Source organism: Diceros bicornis, chromosome 14 (assembly GCF_020826845.1).
Source record: "Diceros bicornis minor isolate mBicDic1 chromosome 14, mDicBic1.mat.cur, whole genome shotgun sequence".
NCBI lineage: Eukaryota > Metazoa > Chordata > Mammalia > Perissodactyla > Rhinocerotidae > Diceros > Diceros bicornis.
In genome coordinates, this window is record NC_080753.1 from 32,741,100 (window position 1) to 32,762,524 (window position 21,425).

The following is a 21,425-nucleotide window of genomic DNA, read 5'->3' on the forward strand; positions in this document are numbered from 1 at the left end:
GCCCTACCTGATGTGTTGTTCCAGTACTGCATAGAGAAGACAAAGGGGGTAGAGAGCTGTGGGAAGCTGTCTCAGTCCATTCTGGCTGCTATAACAAAAATACCTTCAACTGAGTGGCTTATAAAGAACAGAAATTTTTTTCTCACAGTTCTGCAGGCTGGAAGTCTGAGATCAGGGTGCCAGCATGGTCAGGTGAGAGCCCTCTTCTGGGTTGCAGACTTCTCATTGTGTCCTCACATGGTGGAAAGGGCTAGGGAACTCTGTGGGGGTCTCTTTTATAAGAATATTAATCCTATTCATGAGGGCTCTACTCTCGTGACCTAAGCATCTCTCAAAGACCCCACCTCCTAATAACACCAAATTGCGTTAGGATTTCAACATATGGATTTGGGGGGGAACACAAACCTTCAGACTACAGCTGAGCCCCAAGGAGGAGGTCAATAGCCTCTCAAGTCCACCTGGGGTAGTTGCCCTTGCCTACCCTGAGGTCAACAAGGAGGCCTTTGGGGGGAGGGTCAGCATGTCACAGCAGTGGACTTGGTATCCTCAGTTTTGTACACCTGCAGGACAGGGTCCTATCCTGAATTTGTGCATTCATACAACATGCAGACACCATGCAGGATGCCCGTGAGAAATCTTCCAAGACAGCAGATGTAAACACTGAAACTCATGGAGTTTATAATCTAGAAGGAAAGCCATGCACTGAGATAGGAGACATGAGATGGGCTACGGAAATCAAGGGTTCTTCTGACAGTTCAGGTTTAATGTGCCTTCCTCACCAGACTTCTTGAAAAAAGAACTCAGATTTGCAGCTTCCACTTCCTCACCACCTACTCATTTTTTTCCACTTTAAATAGGGAGTATTGTTGTCAGAGATGTGTCTGTGTCTTCCTTTCATACCCACTGTTTCTTAACCCTTTGAAATATGTTTCCATTCCCTATTCTGCTGAAACTGCTCTCTCAAATAGTACCCATGACCAGAAGTTACCAGGAGCCAAAATCAAAGGCATTTTCAGAGTACTCTGCCTCTCTGAACACTCCCATGTTTATCCCTTGACCCTGGATTCCCCACTCCCCCAGGTTCAGGGACATATTATCTCCCCTGGCCCACCTCCACATACACCTCCAATCATCCCTCCTCCCCACCTCTTCCCCTTGTTTTTTCTCCTCCCTTCCCGTATGTGTTTATCTCTGGATTTTTTCCTTCTCTGAGACTTTCCCTTGAAAATCTCATCCACTCCAAACTCAGATATCATTTTTAACCAAATGCTTCTCTGCTATAGACTGAATGTTTATGTTCCCCCCAAATTCATATGTTGAAACCTAATCCCCAGTGTGATGGTGGGGCCTTTGGGAAGTGATTAGGTCATGAGGGTGGACCCTCATGAATGGGATTAGTGCCTTTATAAAAGAAACCCCAGAGAGCTTCCTTGCCCCTTCCACCATGTGAGGACATAGCTAGAAGACGGCCATCTATAAACCAGAGGGCACTCTCACCAGACATTGAATCTGCCGGCGCTTTGATCATGGACTTCCCAGCCTCCAGAACTGTAAGAAATAAATATCTGTTGTTTATATGCCACCCAGTTTATGATATTCTGTTGCAGCAGCCCAAGTTGACTAAGACATTCTCCAACCAATACGTTTATATGCAGACATCCTTCTGGTGCCTGTGGAACACGGCCACATGGAACCTGCTGCTGGTCCTCTCAACTCAGCATGTTCCAAACCAAACTGATGACATGCCACCAAAAACCTGCTTCCCTATCTCTGTTAATGGCAACATTTTCCCAGCACCCCTATTTGAAAACTTGATGCCTCTTCCCTCTCCCTCCTGCCTTTACTTTTGGTGCGCTGTCAAACCAAGTCAGTTCTACCATCACAATATCTTTTGAATATGTAACTTTTCTCCAGCCCTTGCCAGAAAAAATGACCAATTTAGAATTATTGCAACAGCTCCACTAACAGGTCTCCCTCCTTCCTACCTCTCTCTCTAGTCCAAGTCTCCCTTGACACTACTGTCAGGTTATCCTCACTAAACACACTTCATATAACTCCACTGCTCAAAAGCCCTTCCAGATTCCCTATTGCTTACTCAATTATTTACAAAATTTTAATCTGGCCTTCAACCCCTTCCACAATTTAAAATCATCCGGCTTTCTCTCTTCAACCTAATCTCCAACCAAACTGAATTACTCATCATTCCCACCTCCTGTCTTTGCCCAGCTGTTCTCAAATCTTAGACTTTTTCTCCAATCTTTGCCTATTATGAACCAAATTGCTGCTTGTCAGGTGTTTCAGGCCACATCTAAGCTTTTGCTCACAGTGTTCTTTCCTCCTTCACATCTGCTTCTCCACTTGGCCAAAATTTATCTATCCTTCAAGGCCCAGATCAATTCATCCCCTCACTCCAGCAAAAAGGAATCTCTCTCTCCTACAGGTTGGATTAAAGCAGTGGGTTTCTAAACAGACCTCTAGGCATTGCTTGGAGCAATGATTCTTATCCCTGGCTATACATTAGAGTCATCTGGGAGCATTTAAAACTCCCAAAGTTCAGATCGAATCCTAGACCAATTAAATCACAATCTCTGGGGGTGAGACTCGGGCACCAATATTTTTTAAGACATCCCAGGTGGTTCCAAAGGGCAGCCAAGGTTAAGAATTACAGGTTTAGGGCCGGCCCGTGGCTTAGCGGTTAAGTGCACGTGCTCTGCTACTGGCGGCCTGTGTTCGGATCCTGGGCACGCACCTACGCACCACTTCTCCGGCCATGCTGAGGCATCATCCCACATACAGCAACTAGAAGGATGTGCAACTATGACATACAGCTATCCACTGGGGCTTTGGGGGGACAAAAAAAGGAGGAGGATTGGCAATAGATGTTAGCTCAGAGCCGGTCTTCCTCAGCAAAAAAGAGGAGGATTAGCATGGATGTTACCTCAGGGCTGATCTTCCTCACAAAAAAAAAAAAAAAAAAGAATTACAGGCTTAGAGGCACTTTAGGGACCACCAAGGGGGAGGGGAGAGGCCAAAAATTGTGGCTTCAACCAGAGCAACTTTCTTTAGGAGGAAGGTATCTGGATCTAAAACCCACTCCTTGTTCACATTATCTGCATTTTTTTCCCATCTCTTCCCACCTGAGATCTTAATGTACTCACCTTACCTTGTGAGCTACTTGAAGGCAGGAGCCAAAGCTGGCTTATCTCTGGTTTTCAGATCTTCATCAGATAAAACCTCTTCTACCAGTCCTTGAACTCAGTTGAATCGAAAGGAATTAGGCAGAGGAAGAAGTGAATGAAAATGACTTCTCCCAGATCTCTTCACCCAGACTCCTCCCTCAGGAGGCATATTCCAATTCAGTTCTCTTCCCATCTTACCTCAGCTCCCCCCAAACATGGTGCCCTTAGCTCTTGTACCTCTATTTACAGGAACTCCATCCTTCAGGAGAGGCTCTGCTCCTCTAACATCTACTTGGGAGCTCTGATTCCCCCATGATTCAATTCTGGGTCATAACTCCCCCTCACTCATTGAAGATTCAGTACCTAGCTTACTATCACCTCTGTCATTTCATTATTTTTGGTGGCTTCAATATCTGTATAGATAACCATCCAGCACCCTGCTCCATTCCTTGCCTTACTCACCTCTGATGATGTTTTCCCCCCTCCCCAGCCACTCTCTCCGCGTGTCCTATCTTCACCTTGGTTACCACCAATAACGGCAGCCCCTCCAAAACCTCTTCAGTCTTTTCATGTCACCCCCTCCTCCACCTAGTATCCACATTCCAAAAATTCTTCAGCCTCACCTGGACCTTCCATCCATTGACTCCGTCATTCTTCACTGCTATTTGATCCCCTCAATTTTTCACTTCCCTCATTACCCAATGTAGATCCCAAGTTCAACACCATAATTGCCTCTCAGTGCTGTATTCTTGGTCCCTCTCCCTCTGTCACATTTTATCCCTGGTTAAATCCACACATGCACCCAACAGCTGAATGTGTCTATGGAAAAACACACAGTCATAATAACTGGTTTCGCTTTCTGTGGGCCCTCAGCATGGCCTGCAAGCTCACATTTCCCCATTTGGTTCACATTCCCCAAATCTGAGACCAAAATTTCACAAAATGACAACCTTTCTTCCTATTTCAGTGAGAAAATAGAAACTCCCTCATGGTCCCACCCCGAAATCTATGAGGCCACTTGCATCTCTATCATATTCAGTGTCTTCCCTTTGTTACTGCAGAGAAGCTGACCTGCTCCCAGCCCCCTTCCCATCTGTGCACTGGGATCCCATCCCTTCTCCCCTGCTCAAAAATGTGACTCTTGAAATTATTCCCTCTGTCTCCCACATAATCAATTTCCCACTCTTTACTTAAACATTCCCATCATCATATAAACATGCTATAATAATATAGCTCATCTTTGAGAAGAAGAAGAAAAAAATCTCATTTGCTACTCACCTATGTAGTGAAAACACCACATTCAGAATAGTGGTTACCCCATGGCAGGAGGGGAAATCTGGTGGGAAAGGGACACACAGGGAACTTCAACAATGGCAGAAAATTTTTATTTCTTTTTTTTTTTCTGTGAGGAAGATCAGCCCTGAGCTAACATCCATGCCAATCCTCCTCTTTTTGCTGAGGAAGACTGGCCCTGAGCTAACATCTATTGCTAATCCTCCTCTTTTTTTCCCCCCTTTTCTCCCCAAAGCCCCAGTAGATAGTTGTACGTCATAGTTGCACATCCTTCTAGTTGCTGTATGTGGGACGCCACCTCAGCATGGCCAGAGAAGCGGTGCATCAGTGCGCGCCAGGGATCCGAACCCCGGCCCCCAGTAGCGGAGCGCACGCACTTAACCGCTAAGCCACGGGGCCAACCCCCAAAATTTTATTTCTTAAGCTGCATGATGGTCATTTAATTACTTTGTAATATATATGTGCCAGGATTGAGAAACCCTGGTCTAGACCCATTAGCAACATTTGACACAGTTGATCACTCCCTCCTCCTTGAAATGCTTTCTTCACTTCAAATACTCTTTCTGGATCCAACTAAAGAAAGAATTCCCTAGATCCTTATCTGCTGCTCCTTCTCAGTCTTCATTGACAGCTCCTACCCTCTTCCAGACTCCTAAATATTAAAGGGCCTCCTAAAATATCTTGGCCCTCTCCTCTGCTGTAATCCAAGCTCCCACGCTACCCTTGTCCCTTGGCTAGCCCCTCAACTGGATTTTCTCCTTTCAGAAAACCAGACCATGCAGAAACCAGAGTGATATTTTAAATTACCAGATGATATCACTCACCTTGCTCAAACCCTCTGATGGCTCCCAATCACACTTAAAACAAAACCCTTACCTTGGCCCGTGAAGCCTCTCTGGCCTTGTTCCTTCCCCCTCTCTGACTTCATCCTCTCCCACTCTTTCTCTTGCTTACTCTGCTCCACCCCCTCTGGCCCCCTTACTGTTCTTCCAGCTGTAATGAATTTGGCATAAAAATCCAATTCCTTCCTGCCTCAGGGCCTTTGCACTCCTGCTTTTCTCTTCCTGGACACTCTTCCTTCAGATATCTGCATGCCTACTCCCTTACATCATTTATGTCTTTGCACAAATATCACCTCCACAAGGAGGCTTGCCCTCATCACTAGATTAAAAACAGCACCACACATGCCGGGGGCATTTTCTATCCATTTCCTTACCCTGCTTCTTTGTGTTCATAGCACTTGTTACTGTCTGACATTATACTTTTTTCCTTTTTGATGCACTTATTTATTTATCTAATACCACCTTGTACAAAATTGACATTATATTTTATTGATTGATTTTTATTGCTGCTTTTTCTTTACTCGAATATGAGCTACAAGAGATCCAGGGCTTTTTTCAACTGCCTTTTTCCCAGAACCTAGCACAGTGCTTGGCACAGAGGAGACTCTCAATATAGATTTGTCGAATGACTGAATAAGTAACTGGTGTGGGGAAAAAACGAGGAAACCTACATGAGACGCTTAGCACAATGCCTGGTATTGTGGTCATAAGGCATGGTTAGGGCTCAGTGAACAGTAGCTCTTATCATTAAATATTTCACTGTGGAAAAGGCTGCCTTTCACTGTCTCATCCTGCCTCAAAACCCTGCCTACAAGGGAAGCACAAGGAAAATGCTTTGGGAGCAAAGAGGAGGGAGGAACAATTTTGACATAAATCCCAGCAGAACTAAAAACCACAGAAACCACCAAAGTTAAACAGAAGGGGAAATTTATTTAGCCTTTGGAAAGCTAGAATTTTTGTCTCCCATACTGATGGCAAATGGCAGAGAGTAAGTGCAGCATATGGTTCCATGTGGTGAGTACGGAATGCAGGAGAATGTGAGAATGTAAAAACTTTCAACCAGCTTGATGCCTAGTGACAGCGCAGCACAAATGGGTATTGGAATACTCTGGAAAAGTGGAGATTGACAAGCCAGAGATGAATAATACTGGGTGTAAAGTGGCTTTCCTTTCCTTATCTCTCCTGCCTTGTGCTGCTTCCTCCACTTGCAATAAATCCCTGCAATCTCTGCATATCAAAATTATGGCCACTCTCTAAGGCTCAACCCTCTGGACTCCTTTTCAGATCACTCCCAGTTGGTAATAACGTCCCTGCCACTTATCACTTTTGCCCTTGCTTCTGGAGCTTTTGTGAACTATGACTCTTTACCCTTATTAGACAACTAGTGGGGATCGCTATATTTATCTCCATGTTTCATTGTGAATTCTGAGTACTCAGAATAAATACTTATTGAATGAATAAGAAGAGAATCTTGGGGGGCCGGCGTCCCATATAGAGTGGAGGAAGATGGGCACGGATGTCAGCCCAGGGCCAGTCTTCCTCAGCAAAAAGAGGATTGGCAGATGTTAGCACAGGGCTGATCTCCTCACAATAAATAAATAAATAAATAAATAAATAAATAAATAGAAGAGAATCTTATTTCACTCATTTAGAGGGCAAGTATCATATGCTCTGTGTGTGTGGAGACAACACAGAACAAGCATCAGCTCACAAATTACCTCAGACCAGCGCCCGAACCTCTCCTTGGGTTCTGCCATCAGGTTAGATCTTTAATGAAAGGAAAACAATGCCCTCATGGGATGGGGCAAGGAGAGTAGCAAAATATGGCCAGATATTCTGAGATCCCATGTTCTCTGGCCAGGTCTGGGGATATAATCCTTCTGGCTTGTTTCCCTCCTTCTTCCTGATTCCTTGGTGACTATCCCCAGAGAAATGAGACTCAAGGGGTCGGAAACTGAGAGAGACCAAGCAGTGTGAGTCGGTCAACATTCACATGGTAACACTTTGGGGGAGAGCCTATGCTCTTTCCCACTTCTGAGTCTTCACATCTTGGCCCCTTCCTAGTCCCGTGTTTCTCAAGCTGAGACCTGAGGGAATCTACAGATCCATGAATGTCTTCTCTATGGACTTCCGAGTCCTCTTATAAAACTTTGTGTTTTCATTTTGATGGGTCATCTTTTAAAAAATAAAAATATTTTCATTCTGGATGATTTGGGTTACTTTTTTTAGGGGTTTCGATGCCTATGTTTGTATTTGTTTCTACAGTCACAATGGTGACAAGGGATCACCTAAAGAGAGGAAGTTGATCATTTAATTAAGCTTCTCAGTATGGGGTCTATTGGTGTGTTGTCTGAGATTCAGTTCTAACTTATTCTTTCTTTCTTTCTTTATTTTTTTGAGAAAGATCAGCCGTAAGCTAACATCCACGCCAATCCTCCTCTTTTTGCTGAGGAAGACTGGCCCTGGGCTAACATCTGTGGCCATCTTCCTCCACTTTATATGGGACACCGCCACAGCATGGCCTGACAAGCGGTGTATTGGTGCGCGCCCGGGATCCGAACCCAGGTTGCCAGCAGCAGAGCACACACACTTAACCGAAAAGCCACAGGGCCGGCCCCTAACTTATTCTTTAAATGGCAGCAATAATGTCTCATCCTCAAGGAATATTCCCTCATCCCTCATTCGCTGTCATAGCATCTCACACTTCTTCATTACTGTAATGACTTATTCTCCTTGGCCAGACTATAAGTTCCATGAGAGCAGGGACTGTGTCTGTCTCATTCATCCATGTATCCCCAGTTCCTAGCATGCTGCCTGGAACAAAGCAGGTGCTCAATAAATATTTGTGGAATGAATGAATGGAAAAGGATATGAAACACAAAAGGAACAGAGACAAGGTCCCTGCTCTGTAGAGTATGTTGGAACCAAAACATACAACACAAAACAATAAGAGAACATTACAAATCAATACATTTGTAGCAGAGTACAGTTTCTTTCAACTGAGAGAAGCTGGTCTTCAAAGGGTCATTGGAGTGGCCCTTTCAATTAAGACACACATAATACAAACTAGCAATCTTTGTCCAAGGATTAGGGTGTAATCAAATCTTTTGTGACTAACTCTAGACTTCTTGCCTTTCCCAGAAATCCCTGAAAAGGAAAGGGGAAGAGGGAGGGAGAAAAGGTGGATTAATTTTCACTAAGAGCCCAGGGATTCCAAGAATCAGAGTATTTAGCCATAGGGGGAGAGGTTGGCAGTAGACTAAGGTTACTTTGGCACAGAACTCAGAAATAAAACTTGAGGAAAAAGTCTAGGTTAGTGATCTGAGGCTCAACACAAAACAGGGAGAGGACTGTTGTATCACAAGTCAGTGGCTAATGATGAAACTACCTCCTCTCCTGGCTGTCCTGGCATGGTTCTTGTAGTCTGGAGTACAATGGCAGGGCTTGACAGAGCAAGCTGAAGAGGGAGTCAAAGTGAGGTACTGAGAGTGGGATTCTCCTTTCCTGAAGAGCTGTGGTGGCCCCGCCTCTGTAGGGAGCTAGACAAGCAAGACTGAATCACAAGAGGGACCTACATCTTTTATTAGGAGGAGGAGGACCGGTTTTCCACTGATACACCCAGAGGAGCAGGTTATACCAGTTATATGTGCAAAATATAGAACAAATTGAAGGGGCACAGAGCAAGGGGTGAAGAGAATGGGATGAGGTTATTCAGAATAATGCTCTTCAAAGTGTGGTCCATGGGCCAGCATCATTATCATCCAAGAGCTTGGTAGAAATGCAGAATCATAGGCCCCATCCCAGACTTCCTAAATCAGAATCTGTAATTTAACAAATTCCCCTAGGTGATATGTATGCATACCAACGTTTGAAAAGTACCGTCTAAAATTTCTTGAGGAAGAAGAGCTTGAAGGGCAATAATGAATAAGAGGGGAAAGATAAGGAGAAGCCTCAGGTGGTCCCCTAAGGGAAGAGAGCCGCTTGGGGAGAAAGAGGCCTGGAGTTATCTTGGAGCACCCTGGATAGAATGGGCGGAGGAGCAGACGGGTTGACTCTGGTCGGGAGCCGCGAACAAGGCGAATAGCACAGGCGCACCTCAGGTCGCCAGATAAGAAGACCGGTCCGCTGCCGCTAGCATTCACCACCAGCCCCACCAGCCCCCACTCTACCCTTATTCGCCCCAATCTCCCATTCCAGGACTTCTCCAGACTTTGACTCTCAATAACCCGGCCGGCCCGACCTCGCCTACTTCAGTTCGATTCTGCCCAGTTCGGTTGCTAAGGCCTGGAGCTTCCTGGTTGAGGAGGGAAATGACGTCACGTCCAAAGGCGGGCTAACCAGACTCCTTCCTTCTCCCGATTGGCTGTCAGGAATTTGACTAGATTCTATGTCGCGCGGTTTCCAGTGTTAGCTGTCAGTGTCTCTGCCCCGCTGCCCTGGCCCCCCGGCTGTCGTCTCCGCTTGGGGCAGGACTCCGAGGACAGTACTCAGTAAGCACTTAGCTTCGGGAGGAGAGGTGATTCGAATGGTCCGGCTGTTGCCATCAGTCTAGGCGCTGCGGCTGCCCAGGTATTTTTTGACTCGATCGGGTATCCGTAGTTGGGGCGGCTGCCCGAACCGGAGAGAATTGTGGAATTTATAGTTCTGGATTAGTTCTGGGTGGAACGGAACCTCGAGCCGGACAGAGATTTTTGTAGGGAAACAAAAATAAAATGAGGACTTTGAGGACCAGGGACCCGAGTCCAAGAAGGACCAGAAAGGACGAGAAAGGAGTCTAAATAAGAATCCTGCCATTAGCATTCGTTTGATTTTCTTTTCAGGTGCTGACCTGAACCTGGTCCATCCCTTTCCGACCAAAACTGTTCACCCACGGTGGAAGGGAACAGGCAGCCATATGGAGACACCACCAGTCAATTCAGTGGGAGAGAAGGACACCTCTCAACAGCAACAACAATGGGAAAAGAACTCCCGGGAGAACTTGGATTCCACTACTCAGATTAGGCAGCGGCCCCGAGACTCTCCCACTGAAAGCCTTGAGCTGACAGTGAGCCCTGATCCAGCCAGCCAAATTCTAGAGAATCCTCAGGGGACTGAGAAACTGGCCTCTGGACTTGAAGGAGACTCTGATAAGTCTCATGGATCAGCCGGTGAGAGGCTAGAGCCCCTTCAAGCTTCTGATCTCTGGTACTGTCCCGATGGGAGCTTTGTCAAGAAGATCATAATCCGTGGCCATGGCTTGGACAAACCCAAGCTGGGCTCCCGCTGCCGGGTACTGGCTTTTGGGTTTCCTTTTGGGTCGGGGCTGCCAGAGGGCTGGACAGAGCTAACTATGGGATTAGGCTCATGGAGGGAGGAAACTTGGGGGGAGCTCGTAGAGAAATGCTTGGAGTTCATGTGTCAAGGCGAGGAGGCAGAGCTTCAGCTTCCTGGGCACTCGGGACCTCCTGTCAGGCTCACACTTGTCTCCTTCACTCAGGGCCGGGACTCCTGGGAGCTGGACGCCAGCGAGAAGGAGGCCCTGGCCAGGGAAGAACGTGCAAGGGGCACAGAATTATTTCGAGCTGGGAACCCTGAAGGGGCTGCCCGATGCTATGGACGGGCTCTTCGGCTGCTGCTGACTTTACCCCCACCTGGCTCTCCAGAACGAACTGTCCTTCATGCCAACCTGGCTGCCTGTCAGTTGCTGCTAGGGCAGCCCCAGTTGGCAACCCAGAGCTGTAACCGCGTGCTGGAGCGAGAGCCTGGCCATTTAAAGGCCTTGTATCGAAGGGGAGTTGCCCAGGCTGCCCTTGGGAACCTGGAAAAAGCAACTGCTGACCTTAGGAAGGTGCTGGCTGTAGACCCAAAAAACCGGGCTGCCCAGGAGGAGCTGGGAAAGGTGATCATTCAGGGGAAGAAACAGGATGCAGGGCTGGCTCAGGGTCTGCGCAAGATGTTCTGCTGATTAAAAGTTAAACCTTGAAAAAGACAAGAACCTGTGAATTGTGGTCTATGCTGTGAGATTTTTGAGGGGCCCAGAGGGAGGTTTCAGCCCTTATCCCAGTCCCAGCTTTTGCCTTCCTAAGGGAGGTAACAATGGTCTCAGTGCGCCTCTTTCTCTTTTTTACCTTTAAGAAGCCATATGGTCACGTGTGCTACGTTTTATGGGGCTTATCCAACTCCGAAGATGAATAGAAGCCGTCTAAACTTCTAAATTTAGGACTGGTCGGGGGAGATGGCGGACCTTTAAATCCTGGGAACTACGTTTCCCAGGGTCTGTCTCGCTTGGTCCTGTTTGGCGCATGCGCAAACTTTACAGCCCGGTGCTGTGGAAGTGTCGTCTTCCTTCTGCTGTGCTCCCATTGGCCAGGCCTCTACACCCGCCTCTTCTATTGATTCATGTGCTCAGCACCCAGGTCTCTTACTGGTCGGTAGAGCTTCTGGGACGCCCCCTTTTTTTTAAGAGTCAACTGATTCGTTGATGATGGAGAGAGGCGGGCCTCGGAAACCGTCTCATCTTTGGGGGGCGGGGGAGAAAAAATGGCGGAGCTGATGCTCCTCAGCGAGATTGCGGACCCAACGCGTTTTTTCACCGACAACTTGTTGAGCCCGGAGGACTGGGGTCTGCGGAGTGAGGCCTCGGGGAGGGGAGAGGGCTGTGGCATACTATGCTCCTGAGGCACGTGGGAAGGAAGCGGAGCCCCAAAGAGGAAGGCTGGGCAAATACGGAACCCACCATCCGAAGGAGGGCGGAGCAGAGGGGCTCGCTGTGCTTTCGTGGGATGTGGGAGTTGGGGAAGACCTCCGCTCCCCGCGGAAATGTCCAGTTGTTCTGCGCTCGGGGAAGGAGGGGCTGAAGTTCTTTGGCTGTATCACTTTTCAAGTGGGCGGGCGGTGGGTCTGGCCCAGCCGAGTCAATGAAGGATGGGGCGAGGGCTGTGTGTGGATCTGTAGGCTGGGGCACCGGACAACCCCCCTGACACTCCGCACCTCTTGTAGACAGCACCTTGTACACCGGCCTGGATGAAGTGGCCGAGGAGCAGACGCAGCTCTTCCGTTGCCCGGAGCAGGATGTCCCGGTATTGCTCCCCCGGCCTTGTCTCTAACCCTTGGTGGGCGAGAGTGGTCCCAGAATCAGGACTCTTCCCCAGGCCAGAGCTCATCTGGAGCCGTCCCTTCTTCCTTACACTCCTGCCGTCTAATATCCCGCCTTATTCAGTTTGGCAGCAGCTCCCTGGACGTGGGGATGGATGTCAGCCCCCCTGAACCCCCCTGGGACCCCTTGCCTATCTTCCCAGGTAAGAAATCCTTTGTGATTCCCTCATCCTTCCAGAAACCCTCATCTTCCCATTGTTTCCCAGAAACCTCGTAATTTCCTGTATTCTCACACCTCCTCTACACGAGTGCACTCCTCTCCCCTTTCATCCCTCACAAGTGTTCCTTGCCCTTTGCCCCAGTGAGGGGTCCTCACGCCAACGTCCATGGACACGTTTTGGGCTCTTCTCAGGCTCTGCTTCTTAGTTATGTTCTAACCTCGTTTCCTCCAGATCTTCAGGTGAAGTCTGAGCCATCCTCCCCCTGCTCTTCCTCCTCCCTCAGCTCTGAATCATCACATCTTTCCACAGAGCCCTCCAGCCAGGTGAGAGAGCCATCTCCCTCCTACTCTCTGTGGCAGGGACTCTGCTCCATCCACTTTACCCATAGGTGCTGAGGAAATGATTTGTGTGCTATGAGTCATGGGGATGAGGTCTTCCCTGCCTCTGCCATTTCTTTAGTATCCTCATTTTCCACATCTCCAGTGTGGTTGTCTAGAAGTGAAGATGGAATCTTTTTAATATACAGAGATATGTGGCAGCTGTGGTGGAGCTGGGAAGAAGAGAATTATTAACTGCTGAGAATTCTGGAACTGTTGTTACCCAAGTTGTCCACTCTAAGACCATATTTGAAATCGTGAGACTTCATCAACTCTCCCAGGAATAAAGTAGAAAGACGGAACAGGGGCCAGAGACAGCTGAGGGAGGTGCTCAGCACCATTCAAACCAGAATGTCAATAACTGGGGGTTTGTAAGCTCTAAAGCTTTGTTCTTACTCTCACTCTCAACACCTCTCTTGTTTTCTTTTCTTCTTTCTGCCCTCCTGCTTCACCCCCACTCTCACCTAGGGCCCTGGTGTAGGGGAGGTGCTGGTTGTGAAGACAGAGTCCTTGGCACCCCCACTCTGCCTCCTGGGAGATGACCCAACATCCCCATTTGAAACCATCCAGATCAATGTGGGCCCCACCTCTGATGATCCCTCAGGTAATAACAGCCTGTACCAGCCCCAGGCTTTACCAAGGTGGATTTTGTGTGTGTGTGTGTGTGTGTGTGTGTGTGTGTGTGTGTGTGTGTAGATTGTTGCAGGGGTGGTGCAGGGAGCAGGACAGGGAGGAAAGGGTGGGGAGGGGAAATGGCAGATAACCAGGAGAGAGGCCAGGAGGGTAGGGAGAATTTTAAGAAACCACAGCAAGGGCAGCACTGAAGAGATGGGGATGATTTTTCTTTTTTCTTGTTCTTAGTGTCCTGTTGTGTGACTTAACTTCCTGTTGCTGTGCATTTTTTAAAAACTGTGGACTATTTAGGACATATTTATTTATGTTACTCCCCCCCAATGTTTTATTATAAAATTTGTCAAACATACAGAAAAGTTGGAATACTAGATTCTACAATTACCATTGTTTGTGCTATTTTTTAAGTGTTATCAGGTTTATTTATTTTTATATGTTTATTCAGTAAACATTTTTGAGCACCTACTCCATGCCAGATACTGGACAGGGTGCTGGGGATGCAAAGAAGAAGAAGACTTGACCACCACCCTGACTTGAGAGTCTTATAGTGTGATGGGGGAGAAAGACAAGTACCAGTCAATATAGGAGTGGTAATTTGAGGAAAGAGATCATCTCAGGGAGCCATGAAAGCTCATAAGAGGGGCATCTCACCCGATTGGGGCTGGATCAGGGATGCGCTCCTGGAGGAAGGGTTTCTTGAGTTGAGTTTTGAAGGACATGTAGAAATTAGCCAGAAGAAGAATGTGGGAACTGGAGTGTGTATGTGTAGGGAACCTGCATCTCTTCAGAGTGGAGTTGAGGAGGGAGTGGGGAATGGTGGAGTTGCAGAGGCTGCAGGGCCAGGTGGGAATCCTGCAAAGGGACTCTTAGTTTTTATCTTTTGGGTAGTTGGGAGCCTTTGAAGAATCAAGCAGGAGAGCAATATGATTAGGAAGATGACTTAGGTGGCAGAGGAGAGAATAGGTTGCAGAGAGGCCGGACTGGAGACGGGAAGAGGAGGATCAAAGAAGAGGCTCATGCAGTTAATCAAGTAAGATATTTGGACGCTGAGAAGAAGGCAGAAAGAATGAAGTAGATCGATGAGTTGCAGTGACCTCCTGGGCATGGGGAAGAGGTGAGAGTCGAAGAGGATGCCTAGGTTTCTGGCCAGGGCAGCCATCCAGTGGGCAATGGTACCATTCACTGGAAAGAGACTGCAAGAGCAAGAGCCCTCTGTCAGGGAGGATGGTGACGTCAGTGTTGGACATTGTTGATTTCAAAGCGCCTTCATGGTTTCTTGGCACTGCCTCTCTTGTTGAACTCCAACCAGAGGCTAGAGGGCAAGGCAGTTTGATGATCCGGTCCATTCATGTTTTCCTCCTGGGCCTCAGAGCAGGGCAAGGAAGGATGGAGAGTGGATTTGGAGGGACAAACGGATCATATCCAACATATTATAAAAAGTTACAAAGAAGACAAACAAAATAAGGATTGAAAAGCCTTTAATAGCAAAAAGATTGTTGATGACTCTGTAAAGGATAGTGTTACTGGAGTCAGGTTCTCCCCTATTATTTAGGTATTTTTTGAGAGCCTGTGCTTTACCCATCACTTTGATAGACATGAAGCATAAGACATAGTCCTTGCTTTTGGAGAGTCTCGTGAGGGGTATAACACATGGTTAATAGCTCAAATAGTGGTCACCTCTGAGGAGAGGATCTGGGTGGCTGGTGGACAAGGAAGGGAAGAAGATTCAGTTTTCACTGAATTCCCCTTTGTTCCTTTGGAATTTTGTATCATATGAGTGTATTACCTATTCAAAAATGTAAATTGATTTGAAACTTTAAAGTAGCAATATTGGTGATCACATAATTAAGTAGCAAAATGAATAGTATGGACCAGAGGTAGCAGCGGACTGTTGACCTTGGGGCTGAATCTGGCTCTTGGATGGGTTTTATTTCACCTACATGGGGCAATCAACAAATTTTCTAGATAGATTTAACAGAGGTTGTGAAGGCTCAGAGGTGACTGAGGCTTTTCAATTTGGTGCCTGGGAGGTTGACAGATGTAGGAAGAGAATTTGTGTGCAGGGACAAGCGGTGAGCCCTGTTTAAGGCCGGGTGAATTTGAGTGAACAGTGGGTCATGAGAATGGAAGTGACCAACAGGGAGCTTGGGAGTCAGGATCAGGGTGCAGGGGAGCAGTCAAGGGTAGAGATGCAGACTTGGCAGTTGTCAGCATGGAGATGCGTGATATCATTGGGCCAGGATGAGGTGGATATCCAGCCAGATAGGAGTTTGGGCCCATATGAATGCTCGAGGCTCCCCCTGCTTGGGCCTCCTCTAAGTGAATGGACAAGATCTGTGAGGAAGAAAGAGGGAAAGCAGAAGGGCAAGGATAACCTTGAGGAAAACTGAGGAGTGGTTAGAAAAATGAAGGAGCCACTGAAGGAGAAAGGCAGTACTGGGTGAAGAGGTAGGAGAAGAGCCAGCAGATTGGCAGCCCATGGCTCCTCCTCCTGGCTTGCCTACCTGGGGCCAGAATAGTTTTGTTTTCAGGTACAAGGAGAAATGACCGTGTCTCCCATTTCCCCGTTTTAACCTTCTTCTCCTTCAGTATTTGTCTGATCTCCAGCTCTTTGTCTCATTCCACTACCCCACAGATGTCCAGACCAAGATAGAACCTGTCTCTCCATCTTCTTCCATCAACTCTGAGACTTCCCTGCTCTCAGCAGAGTCCCCCAACCAGGTGAGCATCAACTTCCCTTCCTCCCTCCAGGCACTCCAGTGAGTTCCTCCTGCCTCTCAGGGGTATGAGAGCTTTCTCTTCTTCAGCTCCTCCTCCACAGCCTTCCTGACTCACATGTCTTCTGGAATGCCTGTAGGCTTTTATAGGAGAGGAGGTGCTGGAAGTGAAGACAGAGTCTCCATCCCCTCAAGGGTGTCTCCTGCGCGATGTCCTAGGCCCCCCACTTGGAGCTGTCCAAATCAGCATGGGCCCGTCCCCCGATGGCTCCTCAGGTAATGGGGCCTCCTGACACCTGGGGTCCCTGGCAAGAGGCCAGTAGTCCTGGCATTCCTTCTTTCCTTCCTTTCACTTTCCTTTAGGCAAAGCCCTGCCTGCCCGGAAGCCACCACTGCAGCCCAAACCTGTGGTGATAACCACTGTCCCGATGCCACCTAGAGCTGTGCCTCCCAGCACCACTGTCCTTTTGCAGCCCCTTGTCCAGCCTCCCCCAGGTACTAAAGAAGGATAGAAGGAGACGGGCTAGATCGACCTTTTCAGGGAGCTCACAGGCATTGAGGCTCCCAACCCTTGGGTGCTCAGGTGTGGGTGTGGACACAAGGACCCCACCTGACTTACAGCCCTGTGACCTCTCCTGCTCACTCTAGTGTCCCCAGTTGTCCTCATCCAAGGTGCTATTCGAGTCCAGCCTGAGGGGCCGGCCCCCCCTGCTCCAAGGCCTGAGAGGAAGAGCATTGTGCCAGCTCCTATGCCTGGAAACTCCTGTCCACCAGAAGTGGATGTAAGTGTTAGAGAGGGGAGGAGCGGGGCTAGTAATGGGAAGGGAATAGGAAGATCTGTCATGGGAGAGAACTGTGGAATGAAGAGGGAGCAAAAAATGAGGAAGCAGACCCATAAGATGATCCTGAAGTTCAGAGTGAACCCCTGTTTATATATGAGTGTAAACTCCATGTAGTTTTAGGATCCTTAGGTTTGCTATCATTGCAGATGATTGGAGAAATGGGGGTGGTCTCAGTAAATCAAAAGCAGGGGAGTTGTACTGTCTTATGGTTTTGGCAGTAGTTGGAAGAGGGAGGCTGCTTCCTAGAAGAAAACTAGGTAAACTGTTCTTTAATTAAAGCAAGGTTAGACTTTGGGCTCTAAAAAAGGAGAATTGAGAAGAAGGAAGTCGACCCACCAAGGAAAGGAACCAAAATGGAGGACGAATTCCTTCTACAGTCTAACTTCTCTCAGCTCTGAGGAACAGGGGCAGGGAGTGGTTGAGAGAAGGGCCCTTTCCCTGAAATGTTTTAGTAGAGAGGAAGAACCCTCCTCTGGCTGTGTAGGTAGAGATCACAAAGGCAGGAGAATGGCCCATGTGAGCTTTGGGTAGTCAGTCCCTGGAGTTGGGGGACATGGTTCCCCTCTCCTTCCCGTCTTGCATTCTTTTCTTGACCCTCTGGGTGCGTAGGCAAAGCTGCTGAAGCGGCAGCAGCGAATGATCAAGAACCGGGAGTCAGCCTGCCAGTCCCGGAGGAAGAAGAAAGAGTACCTGCAGGGGCTGGAGGCCCGGCTGCAGGCCGTGCTGGCTGACAACCAGCAGCTCCGCCGGGAGAATGCTGCCCTCCGGCGGCGGCTGGAGGTCCTGCTGGCTGAGGTAAGCCTAGGCTGTCCCTGGGAGACCAGCAGGGATGTAGGTTCCTTGGGATGATTCACTCTCTCTCTTGTCTCTTCTCTGTACCTTAGAACAGTGAGCTCAAGTTAGGGTCTGGAAACAGGAAGGTGGTCTGCATCATGGTCTTCCTTCTCTTCATTGCCTTCAACTTTGGGCCTGTCAGGTGAGACCCTCCTTGCCTTCCCAGAACCTTCTGGGTGGAGCCTACCCTCAAAGCCACCTGATTGCCAGCTTTGGCACAGTCCCTTTCATTCTCCTTACACCAGACAGCTCTGGTGTCTTTAGCACCGATGGTGTATCCAGCCAGTCCCTACTGTTCCATCATTTCTCTCATAAATGGTATGTCCTGGGATAGATGGTGGTGAGAACAGTGATAAGATAGTGACTGACTGTTAAGTGCTTACTGAGTTCCAGGCTCTAGGTTAAGCAGTCTCCTTGTCTCATGGTTCCTGGCCCTATGAGGTAGGCACCGTTCTCATTCCCATGTTACAGATGAAGAGAGTCAGGCTTATAGAACAGATTGGAACCCAGGCAGGCCGTCTGCAGAGCCCTTGCTCTTAACCAGCCTCTCAGTAAAGCTGGAATTCTTCCTTGTGCTCTGTCCTTCCTTATCCACAGCATCAGTGAGCCTCCTTCAGCTCCCATCTCTCCTCGGATGAGTGGAGAGGAGCCTCGACTCCGGAGACACTTGCTGGAGTTCTCAGCACAAGAGCCGGTTCATGGAGTTGACCCCCTCCAGGGCTCCTCCCAGAGCCATGAGGAGCCCCAGGCCAGCCCCGCAAGCCGGCCAAGCTTCAGGTAAGGTCTCTTTTGGGGGTGCTGAATGTGTCTTCTTCCCCAAAGTTACCTTTTCTTTTTGAGGGGAGCCAGAGTTGTTCTCTCACCATCATTGCCTTCTCTGTTGATGGGGGCGCGCTGGGCAGCCTCGGATCATGGCCTCCTCCCTGCCTCACCCAGGAACTTGACAGCCTTCCCTGGGGGCGCTAAGGAGCTGCTACTGAGAGACCTGGACCAGCTCTTCCTCTCCTCTGATTGCCGACACTTCAACCGAACCGAGTCCCTGAGGTGTGGGAGATTCACAGCTGAGGCATCTTCCCTGTCGTTCTGAGGCCCCTTTCCAGCCAGCCTGGCTGTCCCTGTGTGCTGAAGCACCAGCTGTCCTTGCCCTGTCTTCTCCCTCCTGTATGCGGGCAAGGAAAGTGGAGGCCTTGGCCTGGCATGGAGGTGTTACCCCTCCTCTGCTTCCCCAGGCTTGCAGACGAGCTGAGTGGCTGGGTCCAGCGCCACCAGAGAGGTCGGCGGAAGATCCCCCAGAGGGCCCAGGAGAAACAGGTAGGAGGGAGTGGGGCTGGTTCAAGGAAGGCCACTTGAAGACAAGGGCTAAGTGTCCTAGGGACTCTGAGTGGGCATCTTCTGGAGGTTTGAGGGATTGTTTGGGGGAAGTGGAAGGGTGGGTGTGAGGTGGCATCAGCTTCCAGGGGCTGTCTGTCTCTTTCCCTTTTCCCTTCACCCTCTTCAAATCCTTAGATACTTCTCCTTCCAGAAGTCTCAGCTACGGAAGAAGTCGCCTCCAGTTAAGGCAGTCCCCACCCAACCCCCCGGGCCCCCAGAAAGGTGAGTCTGGGGGGCTGCTTACTTACTAAGTGAGTTTCCCCTGTGAAGAGCTATACCCCTGAGCTGTCCTGTGCTTGTCATCATTGCCACCAATGGCATTATGTCTCCCTCATCCACTGGGGGTCTCCTGTCTCTTTATCTTTCATCCTCTCCCCTCTTCCCCAGTGGGAAGTGGTCTGAGCTTAGTTCCTCCCAATCGCGTTTCCCCACCTGCCTAGGGATTCTGTGGGCCAGCTGCAGCTGTATCGCCACCCAGACCGTTCCCAGCCAGAATTCCTGGATGCAATCGACCGACGGGAAGACACATTTTATGTTGTCTCCTTCCGAAGGGTGAGTTCCTCCTCGTGCCCCGTCCCCGTCACCCTGGGTTCCCCAGCAGTCTGTCTTGAGGTTCAGACTGTAGAGTAGGGCCAGGGATCCTGTTGGCATCTTTTTCTCAACCCGCCCAGCCTGGCCCCTCTGTTTCCTAGGACCACTTGCTGCTCCCAGCCATCAGCCACAACAAGACCTCTCGGCCCAAGATGTCCCTGGTGATGCCTGCCATGGCCCCCAATGGTAATTCTTACCCTGCCGGGTGTGGGGAGGGATCCTGAAATTGAGGAAGAGGAAGTTCTGATAGGGAGACCCAGCATGAGGAGCTGAGGGGGGAACCAAGGAGAGGAGTGGGGCGTTCCTGAGAGATGCTGGATGCACAGGTAAGAAGAAGCAGGAAATGGGAGAGAGAACAAAATGCAGGAGACTGATGGGAGGAAGACAAGGGTGTGGGACCTCCTTTGGTGAAGGTGTTTGGGTAGGTGCTGGGCAGAGCGGGGTAGGCTGGGAACCTGCCAGACTCTTACCTCCTTTTTTTCTCTTGATGTCCTCTCCTCTGTGACCTCACACTCATCAATGTCATTTTCTTTTCCTACCCCTATCCTTTGCTCTGCACCAACTCCATCCCCACCTCGCAATTAACCCTCACTGTGGATCTGCCTCCTCACCATTGCCCTGTCCTCCGTCTTCTCTGACGCCTCCTCTCTGTCTGCCCCCCCTTCTCTTCTTCCTTAACTCTCCCCTTCTCACAGAGACCCTGTCAGGCCGGGGGCCCCCAGGGGACTATGAGGAGATGATGCAGATCGAGTGTGAGGTCATGGACACCAGGGTGATTCACATCAAGACCTCCACGGTGCCCCCCTCGCTCCGAAAACAGCCGTCCTCGACCCCGGGCAATGCCACAGGTGGCCCCTTGCCAGCTTCTGCAGCCGGCCAGACCCACCAGGCCGCCCATCGGCCCCTCTACCTCAATCATCCCTGACCTCTGTGACTCACACTGACTTAGAACTAGAGGGGCACTGGGTAGGGGTGACCAAGTGGGACCGTTTCTAATTTCCCTGATCCCTGGGCTTGGGGCAATTGGTAAAGAATGAGAGGGTGTGGGGGTTAAGCACTTATCTGGAGGTGAAGGGATTCACCTCTCTTCTCACCTCTTTTTGGAATATAGGGCTCCTCGCATTTCTCGGAACCCCCAGTCCCTGCTTCTTTCTTTGAGGGTATGAGTGAGGTTAAGTCTTGGGGCAGATGGGCTCCTGCACCCTCTTTATTCTTTGTTTCTTTGTCTGGGAGGGTGGAAGTGGGAATTTAGTCCCCAGGCGGGACAAGGGACGTTTTTACATTTTGGAGCTAGTTACTGGGAGTAAAGGAGGGTGGTGGAGGGAGATCAAGTGTATGTTTGTGCATATCTTCTTTTTTATTGTTAAATAAACAACTTGGAGGGAGTTGAAGGAATAGTGGCTACCTTCCTGGCTCTTGATGAGGAATTTGGGGGAAAGTGGCTTCTTTAGGGC

General features: G+C 49.2%; 2 protein-coding genes across 6 annotated transcripts; both read left to right on the forward strand.

Annotated features, from left to right (window-relative positions):
- Nucleotides 1–9,538: 9,538 nt before the first annotated feature.
- FKBPL (FKBP prolyl isomerase like) lies at nt 9,539–11,736 on the forward strand. 3 transcript variants are annotated; one of them, XM_058554702.1, is made up of 2 exons: nt 9,539–9,883; nt 10,135–11,732. In XM_058554702.1, exon 2 carries the CDS (start codon nt 10,209–10,211, stop codon nt 11,256–11,258), a length of 1,050 nt encoding a protein of 349 aa, XP_058410685.1. In that variant the 5' UTR covers nt 9,539–9,883; nt 10,135–10,208; the 3' UTR covers nt 11,259–11,732. The 3 variants fall into 3 exon arrangements, with proteins under 3 accessions (XP_058410685.1, XP_058410686.1, XP_058410687.1); XM_058554703.1 differs by having other exon boundaries at nt 9,539–9,804; XM_058554704.1 differs by lacking the exon at nt 9,539–9,883 and having other exon boundaries at nt 10,413–10,461; nt 10,791–11,736.
- A 75-nt stretch (nt 11,737–11,811) lies between these two features.
- Nucleotides 11,812–21,366, forward strand: ATF6B (activating transcription factor 6 beta). Of its 3 annotated transcripts, none has more exons than XM_058554713.1 (18): nt 11,812–11,924; nt 12,293–12,372; nt 12,513–12,591; nt 12,841–12,932; nt 13,455–13,590; nt 16,252–16,337; nt 16,474–16,609; nt 16,697–16,828; nt 16,982–17,115; nt 17,785–17,970; nt 18,060–18,151; nt 18,607–18,786; nt 18,946–19,053; nt 19,239–19,320; nt 19,532–19,602; nt 19,821–19,932; nt 20,073–20,157; nt 20,667–21,366. In XM_058554713.1, the coding sequence occupies exons 1-18, from the start codon at nt 11,834–11,836 to the stop codon at nt 20,894–20,896; spliced, it is 2,112 nt and encodes a 703-aa protein (XP_058410696.1). In that variant the 5' UTR covers nt 11,812–11,833; the 3' UTR covers nt 20,897–21,366. The 3 variants fall into 3 exon arrangements, with proteins under 3 accessions (XP_058410696.1, XP_058410697.1, XP_058410698.1); XM_058554714.1 differs by having other exon boundaries at nt 19,535–19,602; XM_058554715.1 differs by having other exon boundaries at nt 11,812–11,915.
- Nucleotides 21,367–21,425: the final 59 nt, after the last annotated feature.